The following is a 19,592-nucleotide window of genomic DNA, read 5'->3' as shown; positions in this document are numbered from 1 at the left end:
AGGTCTCTAAATTATTGATTGGCCTTGTGAAATCCCCATTCTCCCTAATGGGATAGGAGTGTATAACTTGCCATTATGGGGAGAAAAGAGGCCTAGGTCTCCGTTTTTATGTCTATCTGTATAACCCCAGAGCTAATTCTGATTCAGGGTTTATCAGAGGCTCATGGTCTCACTAGGCAGTCAGTGTAGGATGTCATAAAAATAAGGTTGGATAATTATGTCACGACTGGTTTCATATCACTCTGCTTAACATTGTTCTGCATTATGTGATTGAATATAGAGGCAATAGCAAAAACACACGAGCAAGACATCTAGCCTAATCCCAGACCCACATGTGAGTTCCACGCAACTAAATGTCATATGAAAAAGGAAAAGACCTTGATACAATGAGCACTGGGTGTTACGTACAACTGACAATTTTCTGGACTCTACATCTGAAACTAATGATATACTAGATGTTAACTAATTGAATTTAAATAGAATAGGTTATTAAAAAAAGAAAAGACCAAACCAAACATCTGTAAGAGTGTTTTTAAGATGAGAACTTTAAGAGTAGCTTGAGTTCTTCTTTTCAAATTTATAGAGTCGCGTGCCTGTGCCATTTTGGTTTTTATAGAAAAGAGAAGAAACTGTTGCTCAAAGAATTGTCTAACACGCTGGGACGCTAAGTCACCAAACCCTGAATCTGAGATTCTGTTTCCTAGCTGTGGATTTGGATAAAGAAAATTCCTATGATCGCTTGGGGATTATAAGAGAAATGTCCAAAACTTAGAAATCATGTTTGGACTTCTGTTAACAGCACGCACTCCCTTATCTTCTCCTGTGGGTATGGTAATGCACAATTCCATGCAACAACATCTCCCTCCAAACTCTGTAGAAGTTTCTAGAATACATACCCATGATTTCTCAGACAAATGAATATGACGTTTGAAGTGTAACTGCAGAGTTGGTGCAAATGCAAATTTGGTATAAATGTCCCATTTTTACACCATGGTTCTTAAGAAGTTGCCTCTTATCCATTCAGAATGCAGAACTGAAACAGAATTTCACATTCCTTAATCAACATGTGTTTTGTGTGTCCATATTTCGTGTTTCTTATTGGTTTCCAAAGAAACATGTCAGAACACTGAACGATGCATGTGGTCACTTGTTCTAACGCTTTCACATTTTTGCATTTCTCTCTTTTAAAGCACAAGACTCTGCTGATATTATTTTCCTTATTGACGGATCAAACAACACCGGAAGTGTCCATTTTGCAGTCATTCGCGACTTCCTTGTAAATCTCCTTGAGAGACTCTCAGTCGGAGCTCAGCAGATCCGAGTGGGGGTGGTCCAGTATAGCGATGAGCCCAGAACCGTGTTCTCCTTGGACACCTACTCCACCAAGGCCCAGGTTCTGGACGCAGTGAAAGCCCTTGCGTTCACTGGCGGGGAGCTGGCCAATGTCGGCCTTGCCCTTGATTTCGTGGTGGAGAACCACTTCACCCGGGCAGGGGGCAGCCGAGTGGAGGAAGGGGTTCCCCAAGTGCTGGTCCTCATAAGTGCTGGGCCTTCTAGTGACGAGATCCGCGACGGGGTGGTAGCACTGAAGCAGGCTAGCGTGTTCTCGTTTGGCCTCGGAGCCCAGGCCGCCTCCAGGGCCGAGCTTCAGCACATAGCTACCAATGACAACTTGGTGTTTACTGTCCCGGAATTCCGTAGCTTTGGGGATCTCCAGGAGCAATTACTGCCGTACATTGTTGGCGTGGCCCAAAGGCACATTGTCTTACAACCGCCAACCATTGTCACAGAAGGTACGTATGCTCTTCTCGCCATCCGTGGGGGCGTGGGGGGTTTTGTGTGTTGGTTTTTGTCGAAGCAAGGCAGGCTCCTACAGAATGATTCACCTCAGGAGAACCTGTAAGTACCCACAGTGGAGTCCTTCTGACATGTGCTAGCTCTTGGATGGGATGTCTGTGATTGCCACAGTGTGGGAAAAACCCACGAGATCTGGGGGTGAGCCTGAAGCTCGTGCTGACATATGCATTGTCAAGGAAGTGTGCTTTGAAGGTGAATTTTAGAGAGCTGTTACTCTGAGGTTGTCGAGCATCATTGTACTGTTTACTTACGATCCAGTCATCTGAAAAATGGATCTCAGGGGCTCATGACAATTCTGAGAAAACTGGTCTTGGATAATGGCATTGCCTCGAAGCCGGCATGTTAAGAGGTGTGCTCATAGGTAGGTGTGGGCTGACCCACAGGGTCCTCTCTGTGCTGGGTGTTGAGGACCTCTCTTCTGAAGGTAAGCAACAACACAGCTCCCATCACGGGATATTCAGGAGATGCTGTTTGCCTGGGCTTGTCCAATTTCTGACTGGTTCTTTGGAGTGGCAAAATCATGACATACCTTCAAATGGGGGGCCTTTGGCATAAGAGCCCAGCTCGAAACATTTCTAAACATGAAACCAATCCCATTACCTAACACATATACATGTAACAAATGTGGGAGGTGAGAATGTGTTTTCAAATGTGAAGAGTCCAGCTGTGCTTGAGGCTGTGGCAGAGAAGTTTCAGGCAGACCTTCTGGTACCAAGTCCCCTTAACTGGTGATCTCATCTGTCTGCCAGAGATCACCCGTGGTATTCTGCAAAACTGCTGGGTAGGGAAAACCAGAGTTGATATCCAATTCTATCCTGAAAATCCCCTTAATGTTTCTAGACATCCCTCTGATTGGAGGTTTCTCTGGATTTGTACACTTTTGGAAACAAACAGGTAGTTTCCATAGGTCTTGTCCACACTGAGGAAACACCACAGCTGTAGCTGGGAGAACTGGCCTTTGGTCCCGGGTCTTATGGTAACCAGCTGTGTGATCCTGGACAGGCTGCAGAACCTCCCTGGGAGGTTTATTGAGTTTTATATTTGTTTATTGAATTTATTGAATTTATGGCCAGGGAGCTATGGAAGAAGACATTTCTGTTCCAGAAGAAGCTTCATGTTTTTCTTCTTCACAAGCAGCACACTGCTCTCATTTCAGTTCTCCTAAGCTAGGGGGTTAGCTCCTCACTCACAGACAACATCTTTGATCTTTGTGACTACTTTGTGAATATTTAACAAAGATCCTTGGCTCTGTGGTGTGAGCTGGACACCAGAAACACAGTGATGATGGAAAAGAGAGATGTGGCCACTGACCTATTACAGGATAGTATTCCAAGTGTGAGAAGGTAGATGACGGCAGCCTGGGGCTGCGAGGGGAAGAACAGGGGGAGAGAGCTTCAGATGGGATGGCCAGGGATTGCAGGTTAGAGAAGCTGCAGGATAGAAAGGGGACAGCAGAGGGACAATGTTCCGGGTGCATGTCCCCACAACACCAAGGAGCAGGCCCTCTTTCCAGAACTGTTGGAAGGTAGTGGGGCTGGAGCTCACTTAATCCGCAGAAAGTTGGAGCTGAGGGACCACCCTTTAGTGGTTCTCTTTTCTCAGGGATCTGTGTGGTGAGATGCAGCATGGGTGTGGGCCAGGTTGGAGCCAAGAGCAGAGGGTGAAAAGTGGTCATTCCAGAGGTTGGGAGAAGAAGGCTTCCAGGAGAGCACTGGTCATCATGGGCTGGTGTAGGTTACCTCGCAGGTGGGCTGTGGAGCAGGGTGAGCAGATCTGGGGCTTGGCATGGCGGAGGCAGGTGGAGCATGCATGAGCAACAGGCAGAGGCCAGGCCGAGGTGGGGTGGGTGGCAATCTCCAGAAAGAGTAAGGGCAAGTGGGGCCTGAGATGCAGTTGCAAGGTGAGGGGTGGGGGGTGGCGTGGGAGGACAGGCCTTACTGTGAGCTAGGGTCCCGAGTCGCTGAAGATGGGCGGAGTCGGGTGGAGACAAGATAGCCCGGAGAAGTGACAGGAGGGGTCTGGACGTTTGCCGACAGCACTGGGGCACTACCAGGGGAGCCAGCCCAGTTCTGGGCTCCTGAGGTCTGGGAGGATATAAGGCATCCTGGGGGTGGGCTGGTGGCAGTCACTGTAGGAGGTGCGGGCAGAAGCCTGCTGATTAGCAGGACCTTAGGTTCAGCTCCCAGCAAGGATATTTCAAACCCAGTCCCAGCAGAAGACAGCTGTGTTCGGGTTGTCATCACAAGTCAGGAAGGAGATGTCACTTACTGGAGGGGGAGGGGACCTGCCACTCAGCCAGCGGAGGGAGTCAGCCTGGTGATCTGGGATGACAGCTGACCTGTCTTTCTATTCATCTATAGTATGTGTTATATACATATATGCATGTACCTACGGGAAATGCAGGAACCTCTGCATTTATGGTCTCAGGATCAACTTCTACGTCAGAGGTGGGAGAGGGGAGTGTGGGAGTGCGTGCATCTGGGCAGGCTCACTCCCCGTGTGTTCATGGAATGCACACGTATGGTTAACACTGTACACAGGTACCTACATCTGTCTTCTGTGTGTGTGTGGTGGGGAGGAGGAGGCAAGCTGTGTCACACTCATGGTCTTTCACACACACACACACAGACACACACACTTAGTGAGAATTCCACATGTCTGCACGTCTCCGTGGAGCATTTAAGGACTTGGAACTCATCGTCTACCCCACAAGCCATGGCCAACGCAATGGTCCCTGCATGCCTGTCCCTGGGTGTTTTGTGTCCATGTGTGCATTTACGTGTTCTCCCTGAAAGAGGAGAGTTTGGACGGATAATAACAGAGTCAAATGTCAAGACATGTGAACCACATCCTTCTAAGTCTTGGAAGCCCCAGCAGGTGTCTGGATTGGGTGTAGTGCCTGACCTGATTCTTTGTGCCTGTGGCTCAGCCTGGCTGCTGTGTGTTCCTGTGGCAGGCAGACCCAAGTTTATAGTTGCGAGGCAGTGACCTCACCCAGATGCTTTTGCTCTGCAGTTTTTCACAGTCCTAACATGAAACTCAGCCCCCTACCAACACAGGTCTCTCACATGGACACCCTTCTGTGCCACTTGCTGACTTTGACATCAATTTCTTTTCCATAAGCTTTATGATGTCAAGTACTTGTTTTTTTTTCCTTTGCCTGAAAAACTCAGGCATGGAGAGTAGAATGGAAGGAAATGGGGATGTTTACGCTCTGTCAGCTTGATGGTAGATGATCGTGATGTCACGGCGGTGAAACAAAGGACCCCCTCAGTAGGCACCGATGCTCCTTTACTCTGTTAAGCTGCGGCTTCATTCTGGGCTCTCAAATCTAACCTACAGACTTTTGGCAGAAAAGAGCTTCCTGGCTTTTTTTACTGACGATGTGCTAAGCAGGTGGTTATTAAAACTTAATTTGTTTTTGTGCAATGATTTTGTAAAAAGTTCTAGGAGTGGGTGGGGGTGGGGGATTAGGCCAACCTGCCACCCCAGAGGGAGGATGCAGTTGATGGTAATGTGTGTGTTCTGACAGATTCTCCTGGGGCTCCCACTGACTTTACGCTGGCCAGAGCAAATGGGAGTGCCCTCCGAGTCGTGTTAGCTGTCTAGAGAGTCTTAGTTGAATGTGATAGGTAAGGCCATTCTACTCACCTTATAATGTTGCTACCTACAGTCATTGAAGTCAACAAGAGAGACATAGTTTTCCTGGTGGATGGCTCATCCGCACTGGGACTGGCCAACTTCAATGCAATCCGCGACTTCATTGCCAAAGTCATCCAGAGGCTGGAAATCGGACAGGATCTTATCCAAGTGGCAGTGGCTCAGTATGCCGACACTGTGAGGCCAGAGTTTTATTTCAATAGCTACCCCAATAAAAGGGAAGTCATTACCGCCGTGAGGAAAATGAAACCCATGGAAGGCTCGGTCTTGTACACGGGCTCCGCTCTGGACTTTGTTCGCAACAACCTGTTCACTAGTTCGGCTGGCTACCGGGCCGCCGAGGGGGTCCCTAAGCTTCTGGTGCTGATTACAGGCGGTAAGTCCCTAGATGAAATCAGCCAGCCTGCCCAGGAGCTGAAGAGAAGCAGCATCATGTCCTTTGCCATTGGGAACAAGGCGGCCGACCAGGCTGAGCTGGAAGAGATTGCTTTTGATTCCTCCCTGGTGTTCATCCCTGCTGAGTTCCGAGCTGCCCCTTTGCAGGGCGTGCTGCCTGGCTTGCTGGCGCCTCTCAGGACCCTCTCTGGAACCTCTGAAGGTATGGTGGGGAGGAAGTCAGACTCACGGCAGGGTGGGTCTACAGGCAGAGCCTTTGAGAAACCAACCAATCAACCAACCAACCAAGTTTGATTCGTGCTCAGCTGAGAGACAGGTCTTAAATGATGCAAACAAGAGCCATAACCAAGAATTATTTCAGGCTTCTTTTTACCCTGAGTTGGGGATTGTGTGACTTGAATGCCATAGGATACAATTGTAGGCCCTAAAATGTTATCATATAAGAATCGTATGACCTCATGTGTCATCAAACAGAAATCATATGACGGAAACTGTAGGGCCGAGGGCCCACTGTCCTTCTAGCTTCTGGCTTAGGAGGTCACTTCTAGTTGTTACCTCTTGTCAGATCCCAGGATCTGTCTCAGCGGGTGACTCCTGCCAGTCTACTTCTGCCACCACCAAGATGTGGTTTGGCTCTTGCTTTCCTGAACTCACAGTCCCCACTCAGTGGCCCAGCCCCCAACAGGGCACAAGGTTAACACTCTCTCCTTTCTCTGAGGGATTTCCCTTCAGTCCATGAATGGGCATGGAGATAAAAGCCTAGTGGCTTCTGAAATCTTTCATTTAATAGGATTATCAGTGAAAAGTTATTTTCAAGGACACGGTAATAGTCTGTGAGCTCACACACTGGTTGGGTACAGTTCGCCGTCCTTAATGAAGATGAATATCACGGGAGCAAGCTTTTCCGCCTCACAACTTCACCACTGGAAGACTGTCAGATGCATGACCCATATATTGCATGATGCTTGCTTTCTCCTCAGGCTCTTTGCTCTTCTACGCCATCTTGACTCCTCCCCTCAGGCTCTTTGCTCTTCTAAAAGCCTCTCTCTCTTCCTTCCTTCAGGCTTCCAGTCTACACTCTCAGAGCCAAAGCCGTTTGATAGGACACAGGATAGAATTAGTCATCAGGTTGAAATTTTAGTGAGACACCAGGGAAGAGATGGAAGAGATTTTTTTTTTTAAAGGCATGTATTCCTAAGTGTGCTGCTATAAATTCTGTAATTTGGGAACTGTTCTTTTGAATCTTCATTTGCCTATCTTCAGCCAAGCATGCCAAATAGTCTTTTTGCATCCTAACATGTTTCCATGATCTTATTCTCTCCCTCTGGAGGAATTCCTAAGGGCACCCCATGGGATTATTGCCAGGCAATGCCGTGACTCCCAACAGAAGGGAACCAAGAAAGAATGACAAAGGGGTCATCCTAAGAATGCTTCAGGAGGAGAACAGCACAGTTTTATATATTTTTTTTTCCCTAGCCTTCAGGAACCCGTCTTCTCAGGTGACTTGGGCTAACACTTCTAACCTATCTGTAAGTGGAGCTCTCTCTGCAACTGTGTAAGAGGGGAACCCCGGGACCCGGTGTCCCCCATGTAAGCCTGGCTGCGACCACAGTCCTAAACCCGAGTGAGGTGGAAATGCAGGGCATGCTGGTCACTTCCCTTCCAGGGAAGAAAGGTTCTGCTTCAAGGATTCTGATCACTTTTGTTGGTTGCAAACACTCCCTTTGGCACTCTCTCTCTCCACAAGCCAAGTTGGTGTCGTCAACTTGGCTACTGATACGCCTCACACACCCCAGCCACCATGAGAGGAAAATATGTCGCCTTCTGCCATATTTGACGAGCCGGACACGCTTTGCCTCACCGACTGTCTGTGTGTTCTAAATGTTGGCATGTGTACCCATGGTGTGGGCACACATGGAGTGCCCCTGGCGGTTGTGTATGTCTCACTCTGTTTTCTGTGCTTCACTGCAGTTCACGTAAACAAAAGGGATATCATCTTTCTTTTGGATGGATCGCTCAACGTCGGAAAGGCCAATTTCCCTTATGTGCGGGACTTTGTCACGAACGTAGTTAACAGCCTTGATGTCGGAGGCGACAATATTCGTGTCGGTTTAGTGCAATTTAGTGACACTCCAGTAACAGAGTTCTCCCTAAACACATACCAGGCCAAGTCAGATTTGCTGGCCCATGTGAGGCAGCTGCAGCTCAAGGGGGGGTCGGGCCTGAACACAGGCTCGGCCCTGAGCTACGTGCACGCCCACCACTTCACCGAAGCTGGCGGCAGCAGGATCCGTGAACACGTGCCACAGCTATTGCTCCTGCTTACGGCCGGGCAGTCCGAGGACACCTACTTGCCCGCTGCCAATGCTCTAGCGCGTGCGGGGGTCCTCACCTTCTGTGTGGGGGCTGGCCGGGCGAATAAGGCAGAACTTGAGCAGATGGCTTTTAACCCAAGCCTGGTGTATCTCATGGATGATTTCAGCTCCCTGCCGGCTTTGCCTCAGCAGCTGATTCAGCCCCTGACCACTTATGTTAGTGGAGGGGTGGAGGAGGTGCCGCTCACCCAGCCAGGTAAAGCTCCCCGACTGCGCGGGGCTCCCTTCCCTCAACACCTCCCCCCAGGGGAGGACAGGTGGCCCAGCCTGAGCTTGAGAGCCTGCGGAGCTATAGAATGAAGACTGGGCATCTGTGGTCCAAGTGTTTTGGATGGGGGTTTGAGACACCATGCCAGCAAGTTTAGATCCTCTGTCTAAAGGCTGTTCATTCACAAAAGAAAGTCTAGGACATCCAGCTGCCACTCCTCCCGTCTTACCACCACCCGCCTTTTTTGTCCCAGTGCCTGAGAATTTTCTGGAGCACAGATCCAGATAGAACTGAGAGGGAGAGGGATGGCGTCCTTTCATACGAGAGAATGCATCAGGGTCATTTAAAAATGGCAATTACTTTGTTTATATGTTTATGTTTTTAAAAAAATATTCAAAATCTGCCGAAGGTAGAAAATTATTTACTTTTTTTTGAAGAAGCCCAACCAGGGCTGCATCTTGATGTGATGACAGAATGATTTCCCAAGGAAGTCTGGACTAGTGCTGTCACTGCAAATTAGCATGGTGTTGAGAGTCCAACACATTGACTCTACCAGCTTGCTGAGATCACACAGATGGGGAGCAAGACTGAGACGACTGAAACCTAATCAAAATACCTCTGAGAATTCTTTGAGCTGAAAATAATGCTCACGTGACATGTTGTAGCCCCCTATGGGCTGTCCTCCCTGTTTTCTGTTGGCTAAGTACCGCAGATTGGGATGCACTGATGGACAGGGTGACCCAGAGTAAGGATGGGCACTCTTTAGGGTCCTAGCCCATAACCTCAAAGTTAGGAAAAGATACTCCAGTTAGAGCAGATAGGTGTCAACTCAGTTCTCCTTGGGTAGTTAACCCATGTCAGCCTTTGTTGCTAGAGACGGGTCAGTTTTTAAGCAAAAGGATGACTGGGACCACATTTTAAGTAGTTTAATTTATAACAGTTGGAAAACACTCTTCTCCTAGAGTGATGACCTCCTGATGCAAGAATAGGACCCTCTGGGGTTCCCATTGTCTTGCTTTGTTGAAGAAGCATGATACTGGATTGAGTAGACCCATCCAGTTCAAGTCCTTTGCGAACAGGCACTGCTTTGAAATGGGACATTTTAACTACAGCTGGTGCTTCAGGTTTTTTTTTTTTTTAAGATTTTTAATTATTTATTTATTTGAGAGAGAGAGAGAGAGAGAGGGAAAGAGAGAAATATCACAAGTAGGCAGAGAAGCAGACAGAGAGAGAGGGGGAAGCAGGCTCCCTGCTGAGCTGAGAGCCCGATGGGGGCTCGATCCCAGGACTCCGAGATCATGACGTGAGCCAAAGGCAGAGGCTTAACCTACTGAGCCACCCAGGTGCCCCTGCTTCAGGTTTTGACAGTGGGTTTTCTCATTCCTTGCTGGTACAGTGATCATCAGACGATTGTGTGATCTCCCATGACCAAATGCTAGTGGTACTGGGCTGAAGTCATGTCGGTGCTGGTTATGTTCTCCTCCCTCACTGTGTCCCAACCTACTTCTGTTGTAGAAAGCAAGCGAGACATTCTATTCCTCTTTGATGGCTCAGTCAATCTCGCGGGGCAGTTCCCTGCTGTCCGCGACTTTCTCTACAAGGTTATTGATGAGCTTGATGTGAAACCGGAGGGAACCCGGATTGCAGTGGCTCAGTACAGTGATGACGTCAGGGTGGAGTCCCGTTTTGATGAGCACCAGAATAAACCCGAAATCCTGAGTCTTGTCAAGAGAATGAAGATCAAGACCGGCAAACCCCTCAATCTGGGCTATGCACTGGACTATGCACAGAGGTACATTTTTGTGAAGTCCGCGGGAAGCCGGATCGAGGATGGAGTGCTTCAGTTCCTGGTGCTGCTGGTTGCGGGAAGGTCATCGGATCGCCTGGACACCCCTGCACTCAACCTGAAGCAGAGTGGGGTGGTGACTTTCGTACTGCAGGCCAAGAACGCAGATCCTGCTGAGCTGGAGCTGATGGTGCCTTCCCCCGTCTTCATCCTGGCCGCCGAGTCACTTCCCAAGATCGGAGACCTTCAACCTCAGATCGTCAACCTCTTAAAATCGGTGCACAATGGGGCACCGGCACCAGGTATGGCACAGACATTCCGCTTCCTTCTACAACCCAGTTCTGCAATGCATGAGGACGGTAGGCTGCTCGCTCTTTCTTCTCCCACTTTATTGTCTAACTGCTCTCAGGGCAAATCAGGAGAATCAGGATGACATTAGAATATTTCATAATTAGGTAGATATTTCATAGTTAGATGATAAAGATTTAGACACATTAAGAGTTAAAAATCCTTTTACAAACACTATTTTTACACTATGCCTAATAGAAGCCACATACCTTGGGTGGGTTATAGCTAAAACAGTCTACAGCTTTGTAGTCCTCTAATGTCTTACTTTAAGTGGGTCTCACTGCTGTAATTCATCCACAACTCATTCATCAAGAACATAAGGTGTGATGAGAGGCGGGTAAATTTCCACTGTAAATGCAACACTGGAATTTCCAGCTGCTAATCTGTGTTACCATGACTTTGTGTTTAACCGCTTTCCATTTGTTGATGAAAGTGCAGTGAAAAGAGTAATTAATTTCAAGTATAAATCTTTTTATTGAAAACTGATAATTTAGTACTTTTGCATTGACTCTTCAGACATACACTGCTGGTTTTGAACTATAAGCCTGACATCTGGTCTCCATTTTCCCCCATTGATCCACTGTGACTTGCAGCAAATCATTCGAGAGCTCCCATCTATGTAATGTGCTTATGGTTACGTGGGTTCTGCCATCATATCTCTCTACCCAACACTGTTTCCTGAGTATACCTTTGAAAATTGACAATGCTGCTCAAGTATCAAGAAGTTCTAAAATAAAGGGCTCTCTCTCTATCTATCATCTATCTATCATCTTTCTATATTGCTGTATTCATTTTTGATTTCTGCAGTAACAAATTACCATAAACTTAGTGGCTTAAAAGAAAATGGATTCATTGTCTTCCAGTTTTAGAGGTGAGCAATCTAAAATCAGTTTCACTGGGCTAACAGCAAGGTGTCAACCAGGTTGCGTTCCTTGTGGAGGTTCTCATGGTTTGTGCATTCCCTGGCCTTGTGTGGCCCACACTCCTTGGCTTGGGGCCCCTACCTGCATCTGCAAAGCAGAAGCAGAGCCTCTTCTGTCTTCTCTGGCTTCTGCTTCCTCCCTTAGAGCTTCTCCTTAAATGCTCATCACCTTATCTCCCTCTTAGAAGGACACATGATTGATTATACTGAGTCTACTTGGATAATCCAGGATAATTTCCTCATCTCCCGAACACTTCATGTAATCATACCTGCAAAGGCCCCCTCCATAAGGTCTGAGGATTCTGAATTGGATAGCTGTGTGGGGCCATTATTCAACCCAATCATGACCCATAGCAGATGGTCCCTTTGGGTCCCTTGTGTCATTGAGGCTGTCTCCCTCCCAGTTTCAGGTGAAAAGGATGTGGTATTTCTGATTGATGGCTCCGAGGGCGTCAGGAGCGGCTTCCCTCTGTTGAAAGAATTTGTCCAGAGAGTGGTGGAGAGCCTGGACGTGGGCCCGGACCGGGTTCGTGTGGCCGTGGTGCAGTACAGTGACCGGACCAGACCCGAGTTCTACCTAAATTCCTACATGGATCAGCAGAGTGTGGTCAGCGCTGTACGCAGGCTGAACCTACTGGGAGGGCCGACCCCCAACACTGGGGCTGCCCTGGACTTCGTCCTGAGGAATATCCTGATTAGCTCGGCCGGAAGCAGGATAGCAGAAGGTGTCCCCCAGCTCCTGATTGTCCTCACAGCAGACAGGTCTGGGGATGACGTGAGGGGTCCCTCGGTCGTCCTGAAGAGGGGAGGGGCAGTGCCCATCGGCATCGGCATCGGAAACGCCGACATCACGGAGATGCAGACCATCTCCTTCATCCCCGACTTTGCCGTGGCCATTCCTTCCTTCCGGCAGCTGGGGACCATCCAGCCCGTGATCTCCGACAGAGTCATCCAGCTCAACCGGGAAGAACTAAGGAGGTTGCAGCCAGTTTTGCTCCCCCCAACGAGCCCGGGTAAGGAGGGCATTCCTTTGGTCATTATTCCTAGAAACCACTGGGGCTACTTGTTTGGACTGTGGGCTCTGAAGTGTCCTCTGTTGTTGTTTTTTTTTTCTGCTATATTGGGTGAAAACTGGCCTTTCATGAAAAATTAGGGATGATATGCCTTTGCTCTCAGTGGCCAGAAGCGGGAGGGGGGTTGGGGACATGCTACAGTTCATGTTTTGGATTAAATTAAAGTTTCGAAGAGTGCCGACCCCTAAGTCTATGTAGAGGCTTCTGCATAATATCGGGAGGGATGGGGCCATCTCATTGATGACACCAGCTCAATATCAGTTCTGAGCAGTCCCTGGCAGCCTTCTGTGATCAGGAGGGGATAGGACCACAGGATCCCTCAAGCTGGGGCACAGTCTCTGAAATATTGGTATTTCCAGAGGCGAAGTGTGATGACTGTTCTTAAATATGGCTAGTGTTGAGAAGTAAATGTCTTAATTGGCAGGAATGCACCTTGCTCTTATAGCTGCAGTCCATTCTATTTCATTTTTCCTATTCTGCTTTGTAGGCCTGGTTATAATAAGCTAGAAATCAGTGTGAGCCTGGCTACTGAGAATGAAGAGGGCTGAGATATATTCCTCCTCACAGTCCCCACCGAGGACCTGCCTGCACTGGGCACTTGGTAGAGAGGGTTGCAGTACTGAGGAGGCAGCAGTGACTAACCTTCTACAGAGTGCCCTGTGCGGGTGGGGTGGGGGAGGAAAGGCAGAGGGGAACAAAAGGGAGGGAGAAGTAGAAGCAAGGGAGACAACAGTCAGGTGCTGGATATGGTGCCCTTTGGGTGAATGAAGGAGGTGAGGATGACTGACATGGTGCAGTTGAGAAGGGCTTTTCTTTGCTGGTGTCCAGAACAGAGTACAGTATGCCTCACAGGCTTCTGTGGAATGTTCTAAAGGGTTTGTGGTGACATAAATCTGGGAAACAGTGGGGTAAGCAAATCCCACTCGCCCTAGTTGATGTGTATTGCATTTCTTCAATTCAGTAAGAGAATGCCACATTTCCAAAATGTATGTGACTGCAGGATCCTTCTATATGGTGCACCCTGGGTACCAGGGTTCTCAAGAATGCACTTTGGAAATCTTGTCATAGTGCACATGTGACTTTTTGACTTTAAATACGAGCATATATTTCTACAGCACGTTTGCTCTCCCACTCTTCAAAATGACTATTTTCTACCTTTGCCTTCTTCCTATCCTCCTACCCCTACACTTTCCCTCTTTTCAGCACTGCTGTCTATATCTCAGCCCCACCTGTTCCCAGGTGAGCTGTCTCTGCCTCCTGGGCATCTGCCCATCTCATCTACTCGAGGGCGCCATCCACCATTCTCTCTCCTGCCTCATTGCTTCTCCACCAAGGATGGGAAGGACAATTCCCTTCTGGATAACAACACTTCATTTTTCTTCTTTCTTAAAGACTGTATCTTGATGCCTGCTTCCCCCTCCAGCAGTGCCTGAATCTCCTTTTAAAAGAGTTATCTAAATCTTTACAGATCCCCTCTGAACTCACACTGATCTGTATTTTAACTAGAATAGTCTGAATGAAGATACCTTGCCTGTTGGGTGGTGACTCCATGACAAACCGGGGGGTGATTCATTAACACTGAGAATTTGGTGCCTGCAAAGGTGAAGCCCATGATAACATGTGATTCGCAGGTGTTGGAAGCAAGAAGGATGTGGTCTTTCTCATTGATGGGTCCCAAAGTGCTGGTCCTGAATTTCAGTATATCCGCACCCTCATTGAGAGGCTAGTTGACTACCTGGACGTGGGCTTTGACACGACTCGGGTGGCAGTCATCCAGTTCAGCGAGGACCCCAGGGTGGAATTCCTGCTGAATGCCCATTCCAGTAAGGATGAAGTACAGAACGCAGTGAGGCGGCTGAGGCCCAAAGGTGGGAGGCAAATCAACATTGGGAGTGCCCTGGAGTACGTGTCAAGGAATATCTTCAAGAGGCCCCTGGGAAGCCGGATTGAAGAGGGTGTCCCTCAGTTCCTGGTCCTCATTTCATCTGGGAAGTCTGATGACGAGGTAGACGATTCTGCAGCCGAGCTCAAGCAGTCTGGTGTGGCACCATTTACGGTCGCAAGGAATGCAGACCAGGAAGAGTTGGTTAAGATCTCCCTGAGCCCTGAATATGTGTTCTCAGTGAGCACATTCCGGGAACTGCCCAGCCTAGAGCAGAAACTGCTGACCCCCATCACAACCCTAACTTCAGAACAGATACAGAGGATCTTAGCCAGCACTCGCTATCCTTCTCCAGGTAAGATAGGCTATTTGTTGTTGTTCTCTGAGTATTTTTTTTTTTTTTTGATATAAAAACATAACAAGTTCAGAGGTCCATGGAACTCATGATAAGTTAAAATAAAATAAAGGGACATGTGACATTGAACTAGTTACATCTATCGCTTGTTGAAAGGAGGGAAGATGCACATGGTGGGGAACCACGGAGCATCTCAGTAAGAGGGCATTAGAATGGACTTAGGATAGGATTTGAGTTCGTGGTAGGCAGTTTTGTGGAAGGCTGAAGGAAATGGCAATTTGGCCTGGATCAGCTATTGTCAAGCAGTGAGAGTAATTCTGGGATTAGGTATCTTTCTACATCCTATGGCTAAAGCTGTAATTGGTAAAGAAGTAGCATTCATTCCTATTAGCCAAGATGGCAGGTGTTCGCTTATTTTTGTCTTATTTTTGTCACTGTGTATGCATGTTTGATTCTGGTGTTGATGTCCTTTGAAATCTTTTGTATTCTACAGGAGAACCCAAGGCCTGGATATATGTACTGGTCCAGGTTTTCTCTTTATTAATATTAATGGCTCAATTCCATGACTTTCTCAGCATTTGCTATGCTGTGTTTTCATTATAAGTAGCTGAGGGATTTATGAGGCAAAGAGGCTGAATTTGTTGAGTGGCAATGTATGAGTAGCTCAATAAAATGACAACCAAGAAGGATCTAGAATTCTAACTAAGAGGAAAACATGGCTCATTTTCCCCAGGACTTGTTGATTAGTTTTGTAGTTAAAAATGGATTGATTCATATAAAGAAAATAGGGACAATAACAGTGAAGACAAAAAAATTGTGTAAATGCTAGGCAGGAGGAAATCCCATGAGTCAATCACATGCAGAGCTGTTGTGGCACACTGGGAGAGAGTTGGCATTCTCCAGGTGTCCCTATGTGAGTGGTGGCCCTGGACAGAGAGGCCCTTTGATCTCAGTTGTCTCTCTCTTCTTGTACACCAAAGATGTTGCTCTGGGTGATCTTGATCCCTTCTGTAGGAACAGCTCATAATTCTGTAGATTCTGATAATCCTGTTTCTAAATGCTGTTTACACTTTTTAAAAATGAGTTGTAACCCAGACTGCAAAGCCAAAATCAAAATAAAGTAAACGTAGAAAGTTTTGGAGAACCTTGAATAATTCAAAAAGCAGAAACTGTTTTGGTGGAAAAGGCCCAAATTTTAGTGATTAATTTTAAAAAGCTCAAGAGATAAGCACATGTACCTCAGCTTATAATTATAAAGTTAGTTAATAATGTGCAATGGAAGGCAAAGTTCAGAAATGCAAGCGGAAACAAAACCAGAGAAACAACCAGTTGTGTACCAAGTTTTCCTCTTCTTTTCTTTCTGCCCACAGCTATTGAGAGCGATGCTGCGGACATTGTCTTCCTAATTGATAGTTCTGACAGCATCAAGCCTGATGACGTTGCACACATTCGGGACTTTGTTATCAAGATCGTTCGCAGACTCAACATTGGCCCCAATAAAGTGAGGATCGGGGTTGTACAATTCAGCAATGAAGTCTTCCCAGAATTCTTCCTGAAGACCCATAAATCCCAGGCCGCTGTGCTCGATGCCTTACGTCGCCTGAGGTTCAAAGGGGGGTCCCCACTGAACACTGGCAAAGCTCTGGAATTTGTGGCAAGAAATCTCTTTGTTAAGTCTGCTGGGAGCCGGATAGAAGATGGGGTGCCCCAACACCTGGTTCTCTTTTTGGGTGGAAAATCCCAGGATGATATTTCCAGATTTTCACAGGTGATTAGCTCCTCAGGGATTGTGAGTTTAGGAGTAGGAGACCGAAATATCGACAGAACGGAGCTACAGACCATCACCAATGACCCTAGGCTGATATTCACGGTGCGAGAGTTCAAAGAGCTCCCCAGCATAGAAGACAGGGTCATGCATGCCTTTGGACCCTCTGGAGTCACGCCTGCACCTCCAGGAGTGGATGTACCTTCTCCCTCACGGCCAGGTATGACCCGTGGGACCTGTAACTACAGAGCACGTCATCAGTTATCTTTTAATTGAAAAATATCATCAGCATTTATTTTAATAATTTTCATCTGTTAGGGTTGTTGCTGCACATAAAATTAGAAACTAAATACTGGACAAATGATTCAGTTGAAACTGTAGAAGGAAACATAGCCTAAGAAACATGGTAAAGGATTCCTCCATGAGGCTTCTCTGAGGCTACTCACAGTGCCATTGAAAGGTTCTGCGAAGGGGCATTAGGATTAACCATAGATTCACTGGCTCTCAGAATAGGATGAAACCTTGGAGGTTAGCTAATCCATGCCCCTCTTTTACTCCAGACTTGATAGCTTGATTATAATTTGGAGATTACCCCCAGATGCCACTGAATTTCGGCAGGCTTCCATGAAGCTCTTAGCATGTGGGCAAGCATTCTCCAAAGATGTACGGGGTCTGCTTCCCATTTTCCAACCTGCTTCTCCCAGCCCTTTTTTTGACCTGCCTCTGGCTCATCTCCCTCGACTCCTGTCAGACACCATTGTTTATTTTTGGTCAGAAGGAAAGGGGTTAGTGGCATTTGCTAAAACATCTGAGTTTATGGACCGGTGAATCTGTGACATGATACCATTTTGCATGGGATAATCAGGATCAGTTCTCAGTTTCCCCGAGTCCTTCTGTCTCCTATCTTTTCGTTCAGATGATTTATCATTTATCTTCTTTTTTTTAGCATCATGGTGGGTGTGAATTTAGGAACTATAGAGTCAAGGAATAAAGCAAAGGTGTTCACTGTGAATATGTTAGGAGAATGTCTTATTCCAATTACTTTACACATTGTGTATTTGGTGTGGATATGGAAAGCGGATTTCTCCCCATTTCCATTTTAATTATTTTTAGAGAAAAAGAAAGCAGACATTGTATTCCTGTTGGATGGCTCCATCAATTTCAGGAGGGACAGTTTCCAGGAAGTGCTCCGTTTCGTGTCTGAAATCGTGGACACTCTGTATGAGGGGGGTGACTCCATTCAAGTTGGGCTGGTCCAGTACAACTCTGACCCCACTGATGAGTTCTTCCTGAAGGACTTTTCCACCAAGGAGCAGATTATTGATGCCATCAACAAAGTGGTCTACAAAGGGGGGAGACACGCAAACACCAAGGTGGGCATCGAGCACCTGCGGGTGAATCACTTCGTGCCGGAGGCGGGCAGCCGCCTGGATCAGAGGGTCCCTCAGATCGCCTTTGTGATCACGGGTGGAAAGTCGGTGGAGGATGCCCAGGAGGCCAGCCTGGCACTCACCCAGAAAGGTGTCAAAGTGTTTGCCGTGGGCGTGAAGAACATCGACTCAGAGGAGATTGGGAAAATAGCGTCAAACAGTGCTACCGGGTTCCGAGTGGGGAACGTCCAGGAGCTGTCTGAACTGAGCGAGCAAGTTCTGGAAACTCTGCATGATGCAATGCATGAAACCTTATGTCCAGGTGTGACTGATATTTCCAAAGGTAAGGATCTGCTTTATGTGCACATTTTTATCCTGTCATGCGGATGTTTAGGACTTGTTATTTAGATGCCTTGTGCTGGCCCAAGGAATCCAAAGACTTCCTTGAGCCTTTGGCTGCTTCGGGCGTTCTTCCAGTATCTGGGTGGGTTGGGTCCTGGCAACCACCTGGTTCTTGGTAATGAGAAGGATATGTTATCTTTCAGGTAAGGGTGGAAGTCTGTATTTCGTTGTTCTTCCAAGATTTACTTTTTCTCTCTGTTCCTGGATCCCCCAAATAATTCAGAATGATTGATCCCTGTTTCTGTTTATAGGTTTTATTAGATCAGCTATTTGAGATCAGAATATTTGAGTTCTCAAGTGCATTTAACTTAAAGCACAATATGGGAATGCACATAAACACTAACTAGAAAGCAGGCCAAACGGATTAACATCCCAGAAAAGCAAACCCATTAAAATGGCCTACATTCTCAGTTCCCAAGAGTCAGCACTGGTGTTCCCCAAGAGAGAGGCAGACTGGGATTCCTTCTCCAAGCTCATATGTAAAGAATCTGGTTTTGCCCTTGAGTGCGACGCCCGGTGCTGGTCCTGGAGCTGTACCTGTGTGTCCAACTCATCTCGGTCACCTGACTTAGATCTCCTTGCGTATTTCCCTTTTGCAGCCTGTAACCTGGATGTGATTCTGGGGTTTGACGGATCAAGAGATCAGAATGTATTTGTGACCCAGAAGGGCCTTGAGTCCAAGGTGGACGCCATCTTGAATAGAATCAGCCAGATGCAAAGAATCAGCTGCAGCGGCAGCCAGATGCCCAATGTGCGCGTGTCAGTGGTAGCCAACACGCCCTCAGGTCCTGTGGAGGCCTTTGACTTCGCCGAGTACCAGCCGGAGCTGTTTGAGAAGTTCCGGAACATGCGTGGGCAGCACCCCTATGTCCTCACTGCAGACACGCTGAAGGTCTATCAGAACAAGTTCAGACAGTCCTCACCAGACAATGTAAAGGTGAGCACGGGCTCCCCTTCTTTCAGCTTCCCGCGCAGTTTCTGGACTTCTAGTGGTCAGGGGGAGCACCTCGATGTCCAGATGCCCCTTTCCCCAGAGTGTTCTTCATCTGTAAACATTCTCCATGTTTGATGGGGTTGACAGCACTGAACAAAAACACACTTTATCGCCAACTGATCATAACAGTCTGAAATGTTGTATCTTCCTCATTTCAGTAGTTTTACTTGTGCTCTAAAAAATAATTCCTGGAAACCAG

At 47.4% G+C, this 19,592-nt stretch overlaps 1 protein-coding gene across 5 annotated transcripts in view; it reads left to right on the top strand.

The window, feature by feature from the left end:
• Positions 1-19,592, top strand: part of COL6A3 (collagen type VI alpha 3 chain) — a 75,090-nt gene that overhangs the window by 17,284 nt on the left and 38,214 nt on the right. For 2 of the 5 annotated variants that reach the window (XM_046018262.1, XM_046018265.1), the window contains 9 exons: positions 1,191-1,793; positions 5,531-6,115; positions 7,885-8,484; positions 10,012-10,584; positions 11,957-12,565; positions 14,257-14,862; positions 16,233-16,847; positions 17,741-18,340; positions 18,999-19,336. In XM_046018262.1, the coding sequence (XP_045874218.1) occupies positions 1,191-1,793; positions 5,531-6,115; positions 7,885-8,484; positions 10,012-10,584; positions 11,957-12,565; positions 14,257-14,862; positions 16,233-16,847; positions 17,741-18,340; positions 18,999-19,336 (5,129 nt within the window). The remainder of the gene's footprint in view (positions 1-1,190; positions 1,794-5,530; positions 6,116-7,884; positions 8,485-10,011; positions 10,585-11,956; positions 12,566-14,256; positions 14,863-16,232; positions 16,848-17,740; positions 18,341-18,998; positions 19,337-19,592) is intronic. The other 3 variants (XM_046018264.1, XM_046018266.1, XM_046018267.1) reach the window with 3 other exon arrangements.

Source organism: Meles meles, chromosome 9, assembly GCF_922984935.1.
Source record: "Meles meles chromosome 9, mMelMel3.1 paternal haplotype, whole genome shotgun sequence".
In the NCBI taxonomy this organism is placed as follows: Eukaryota; Metazoa; Chordata; class Mammalia; order Carnivora; family Mustelidae; genus Meles; species Meles meles.
Note: the sequence above shows the minus strand (reverse complement) of the source record. Positions and strands in the feature narration are given on the sequence as shown.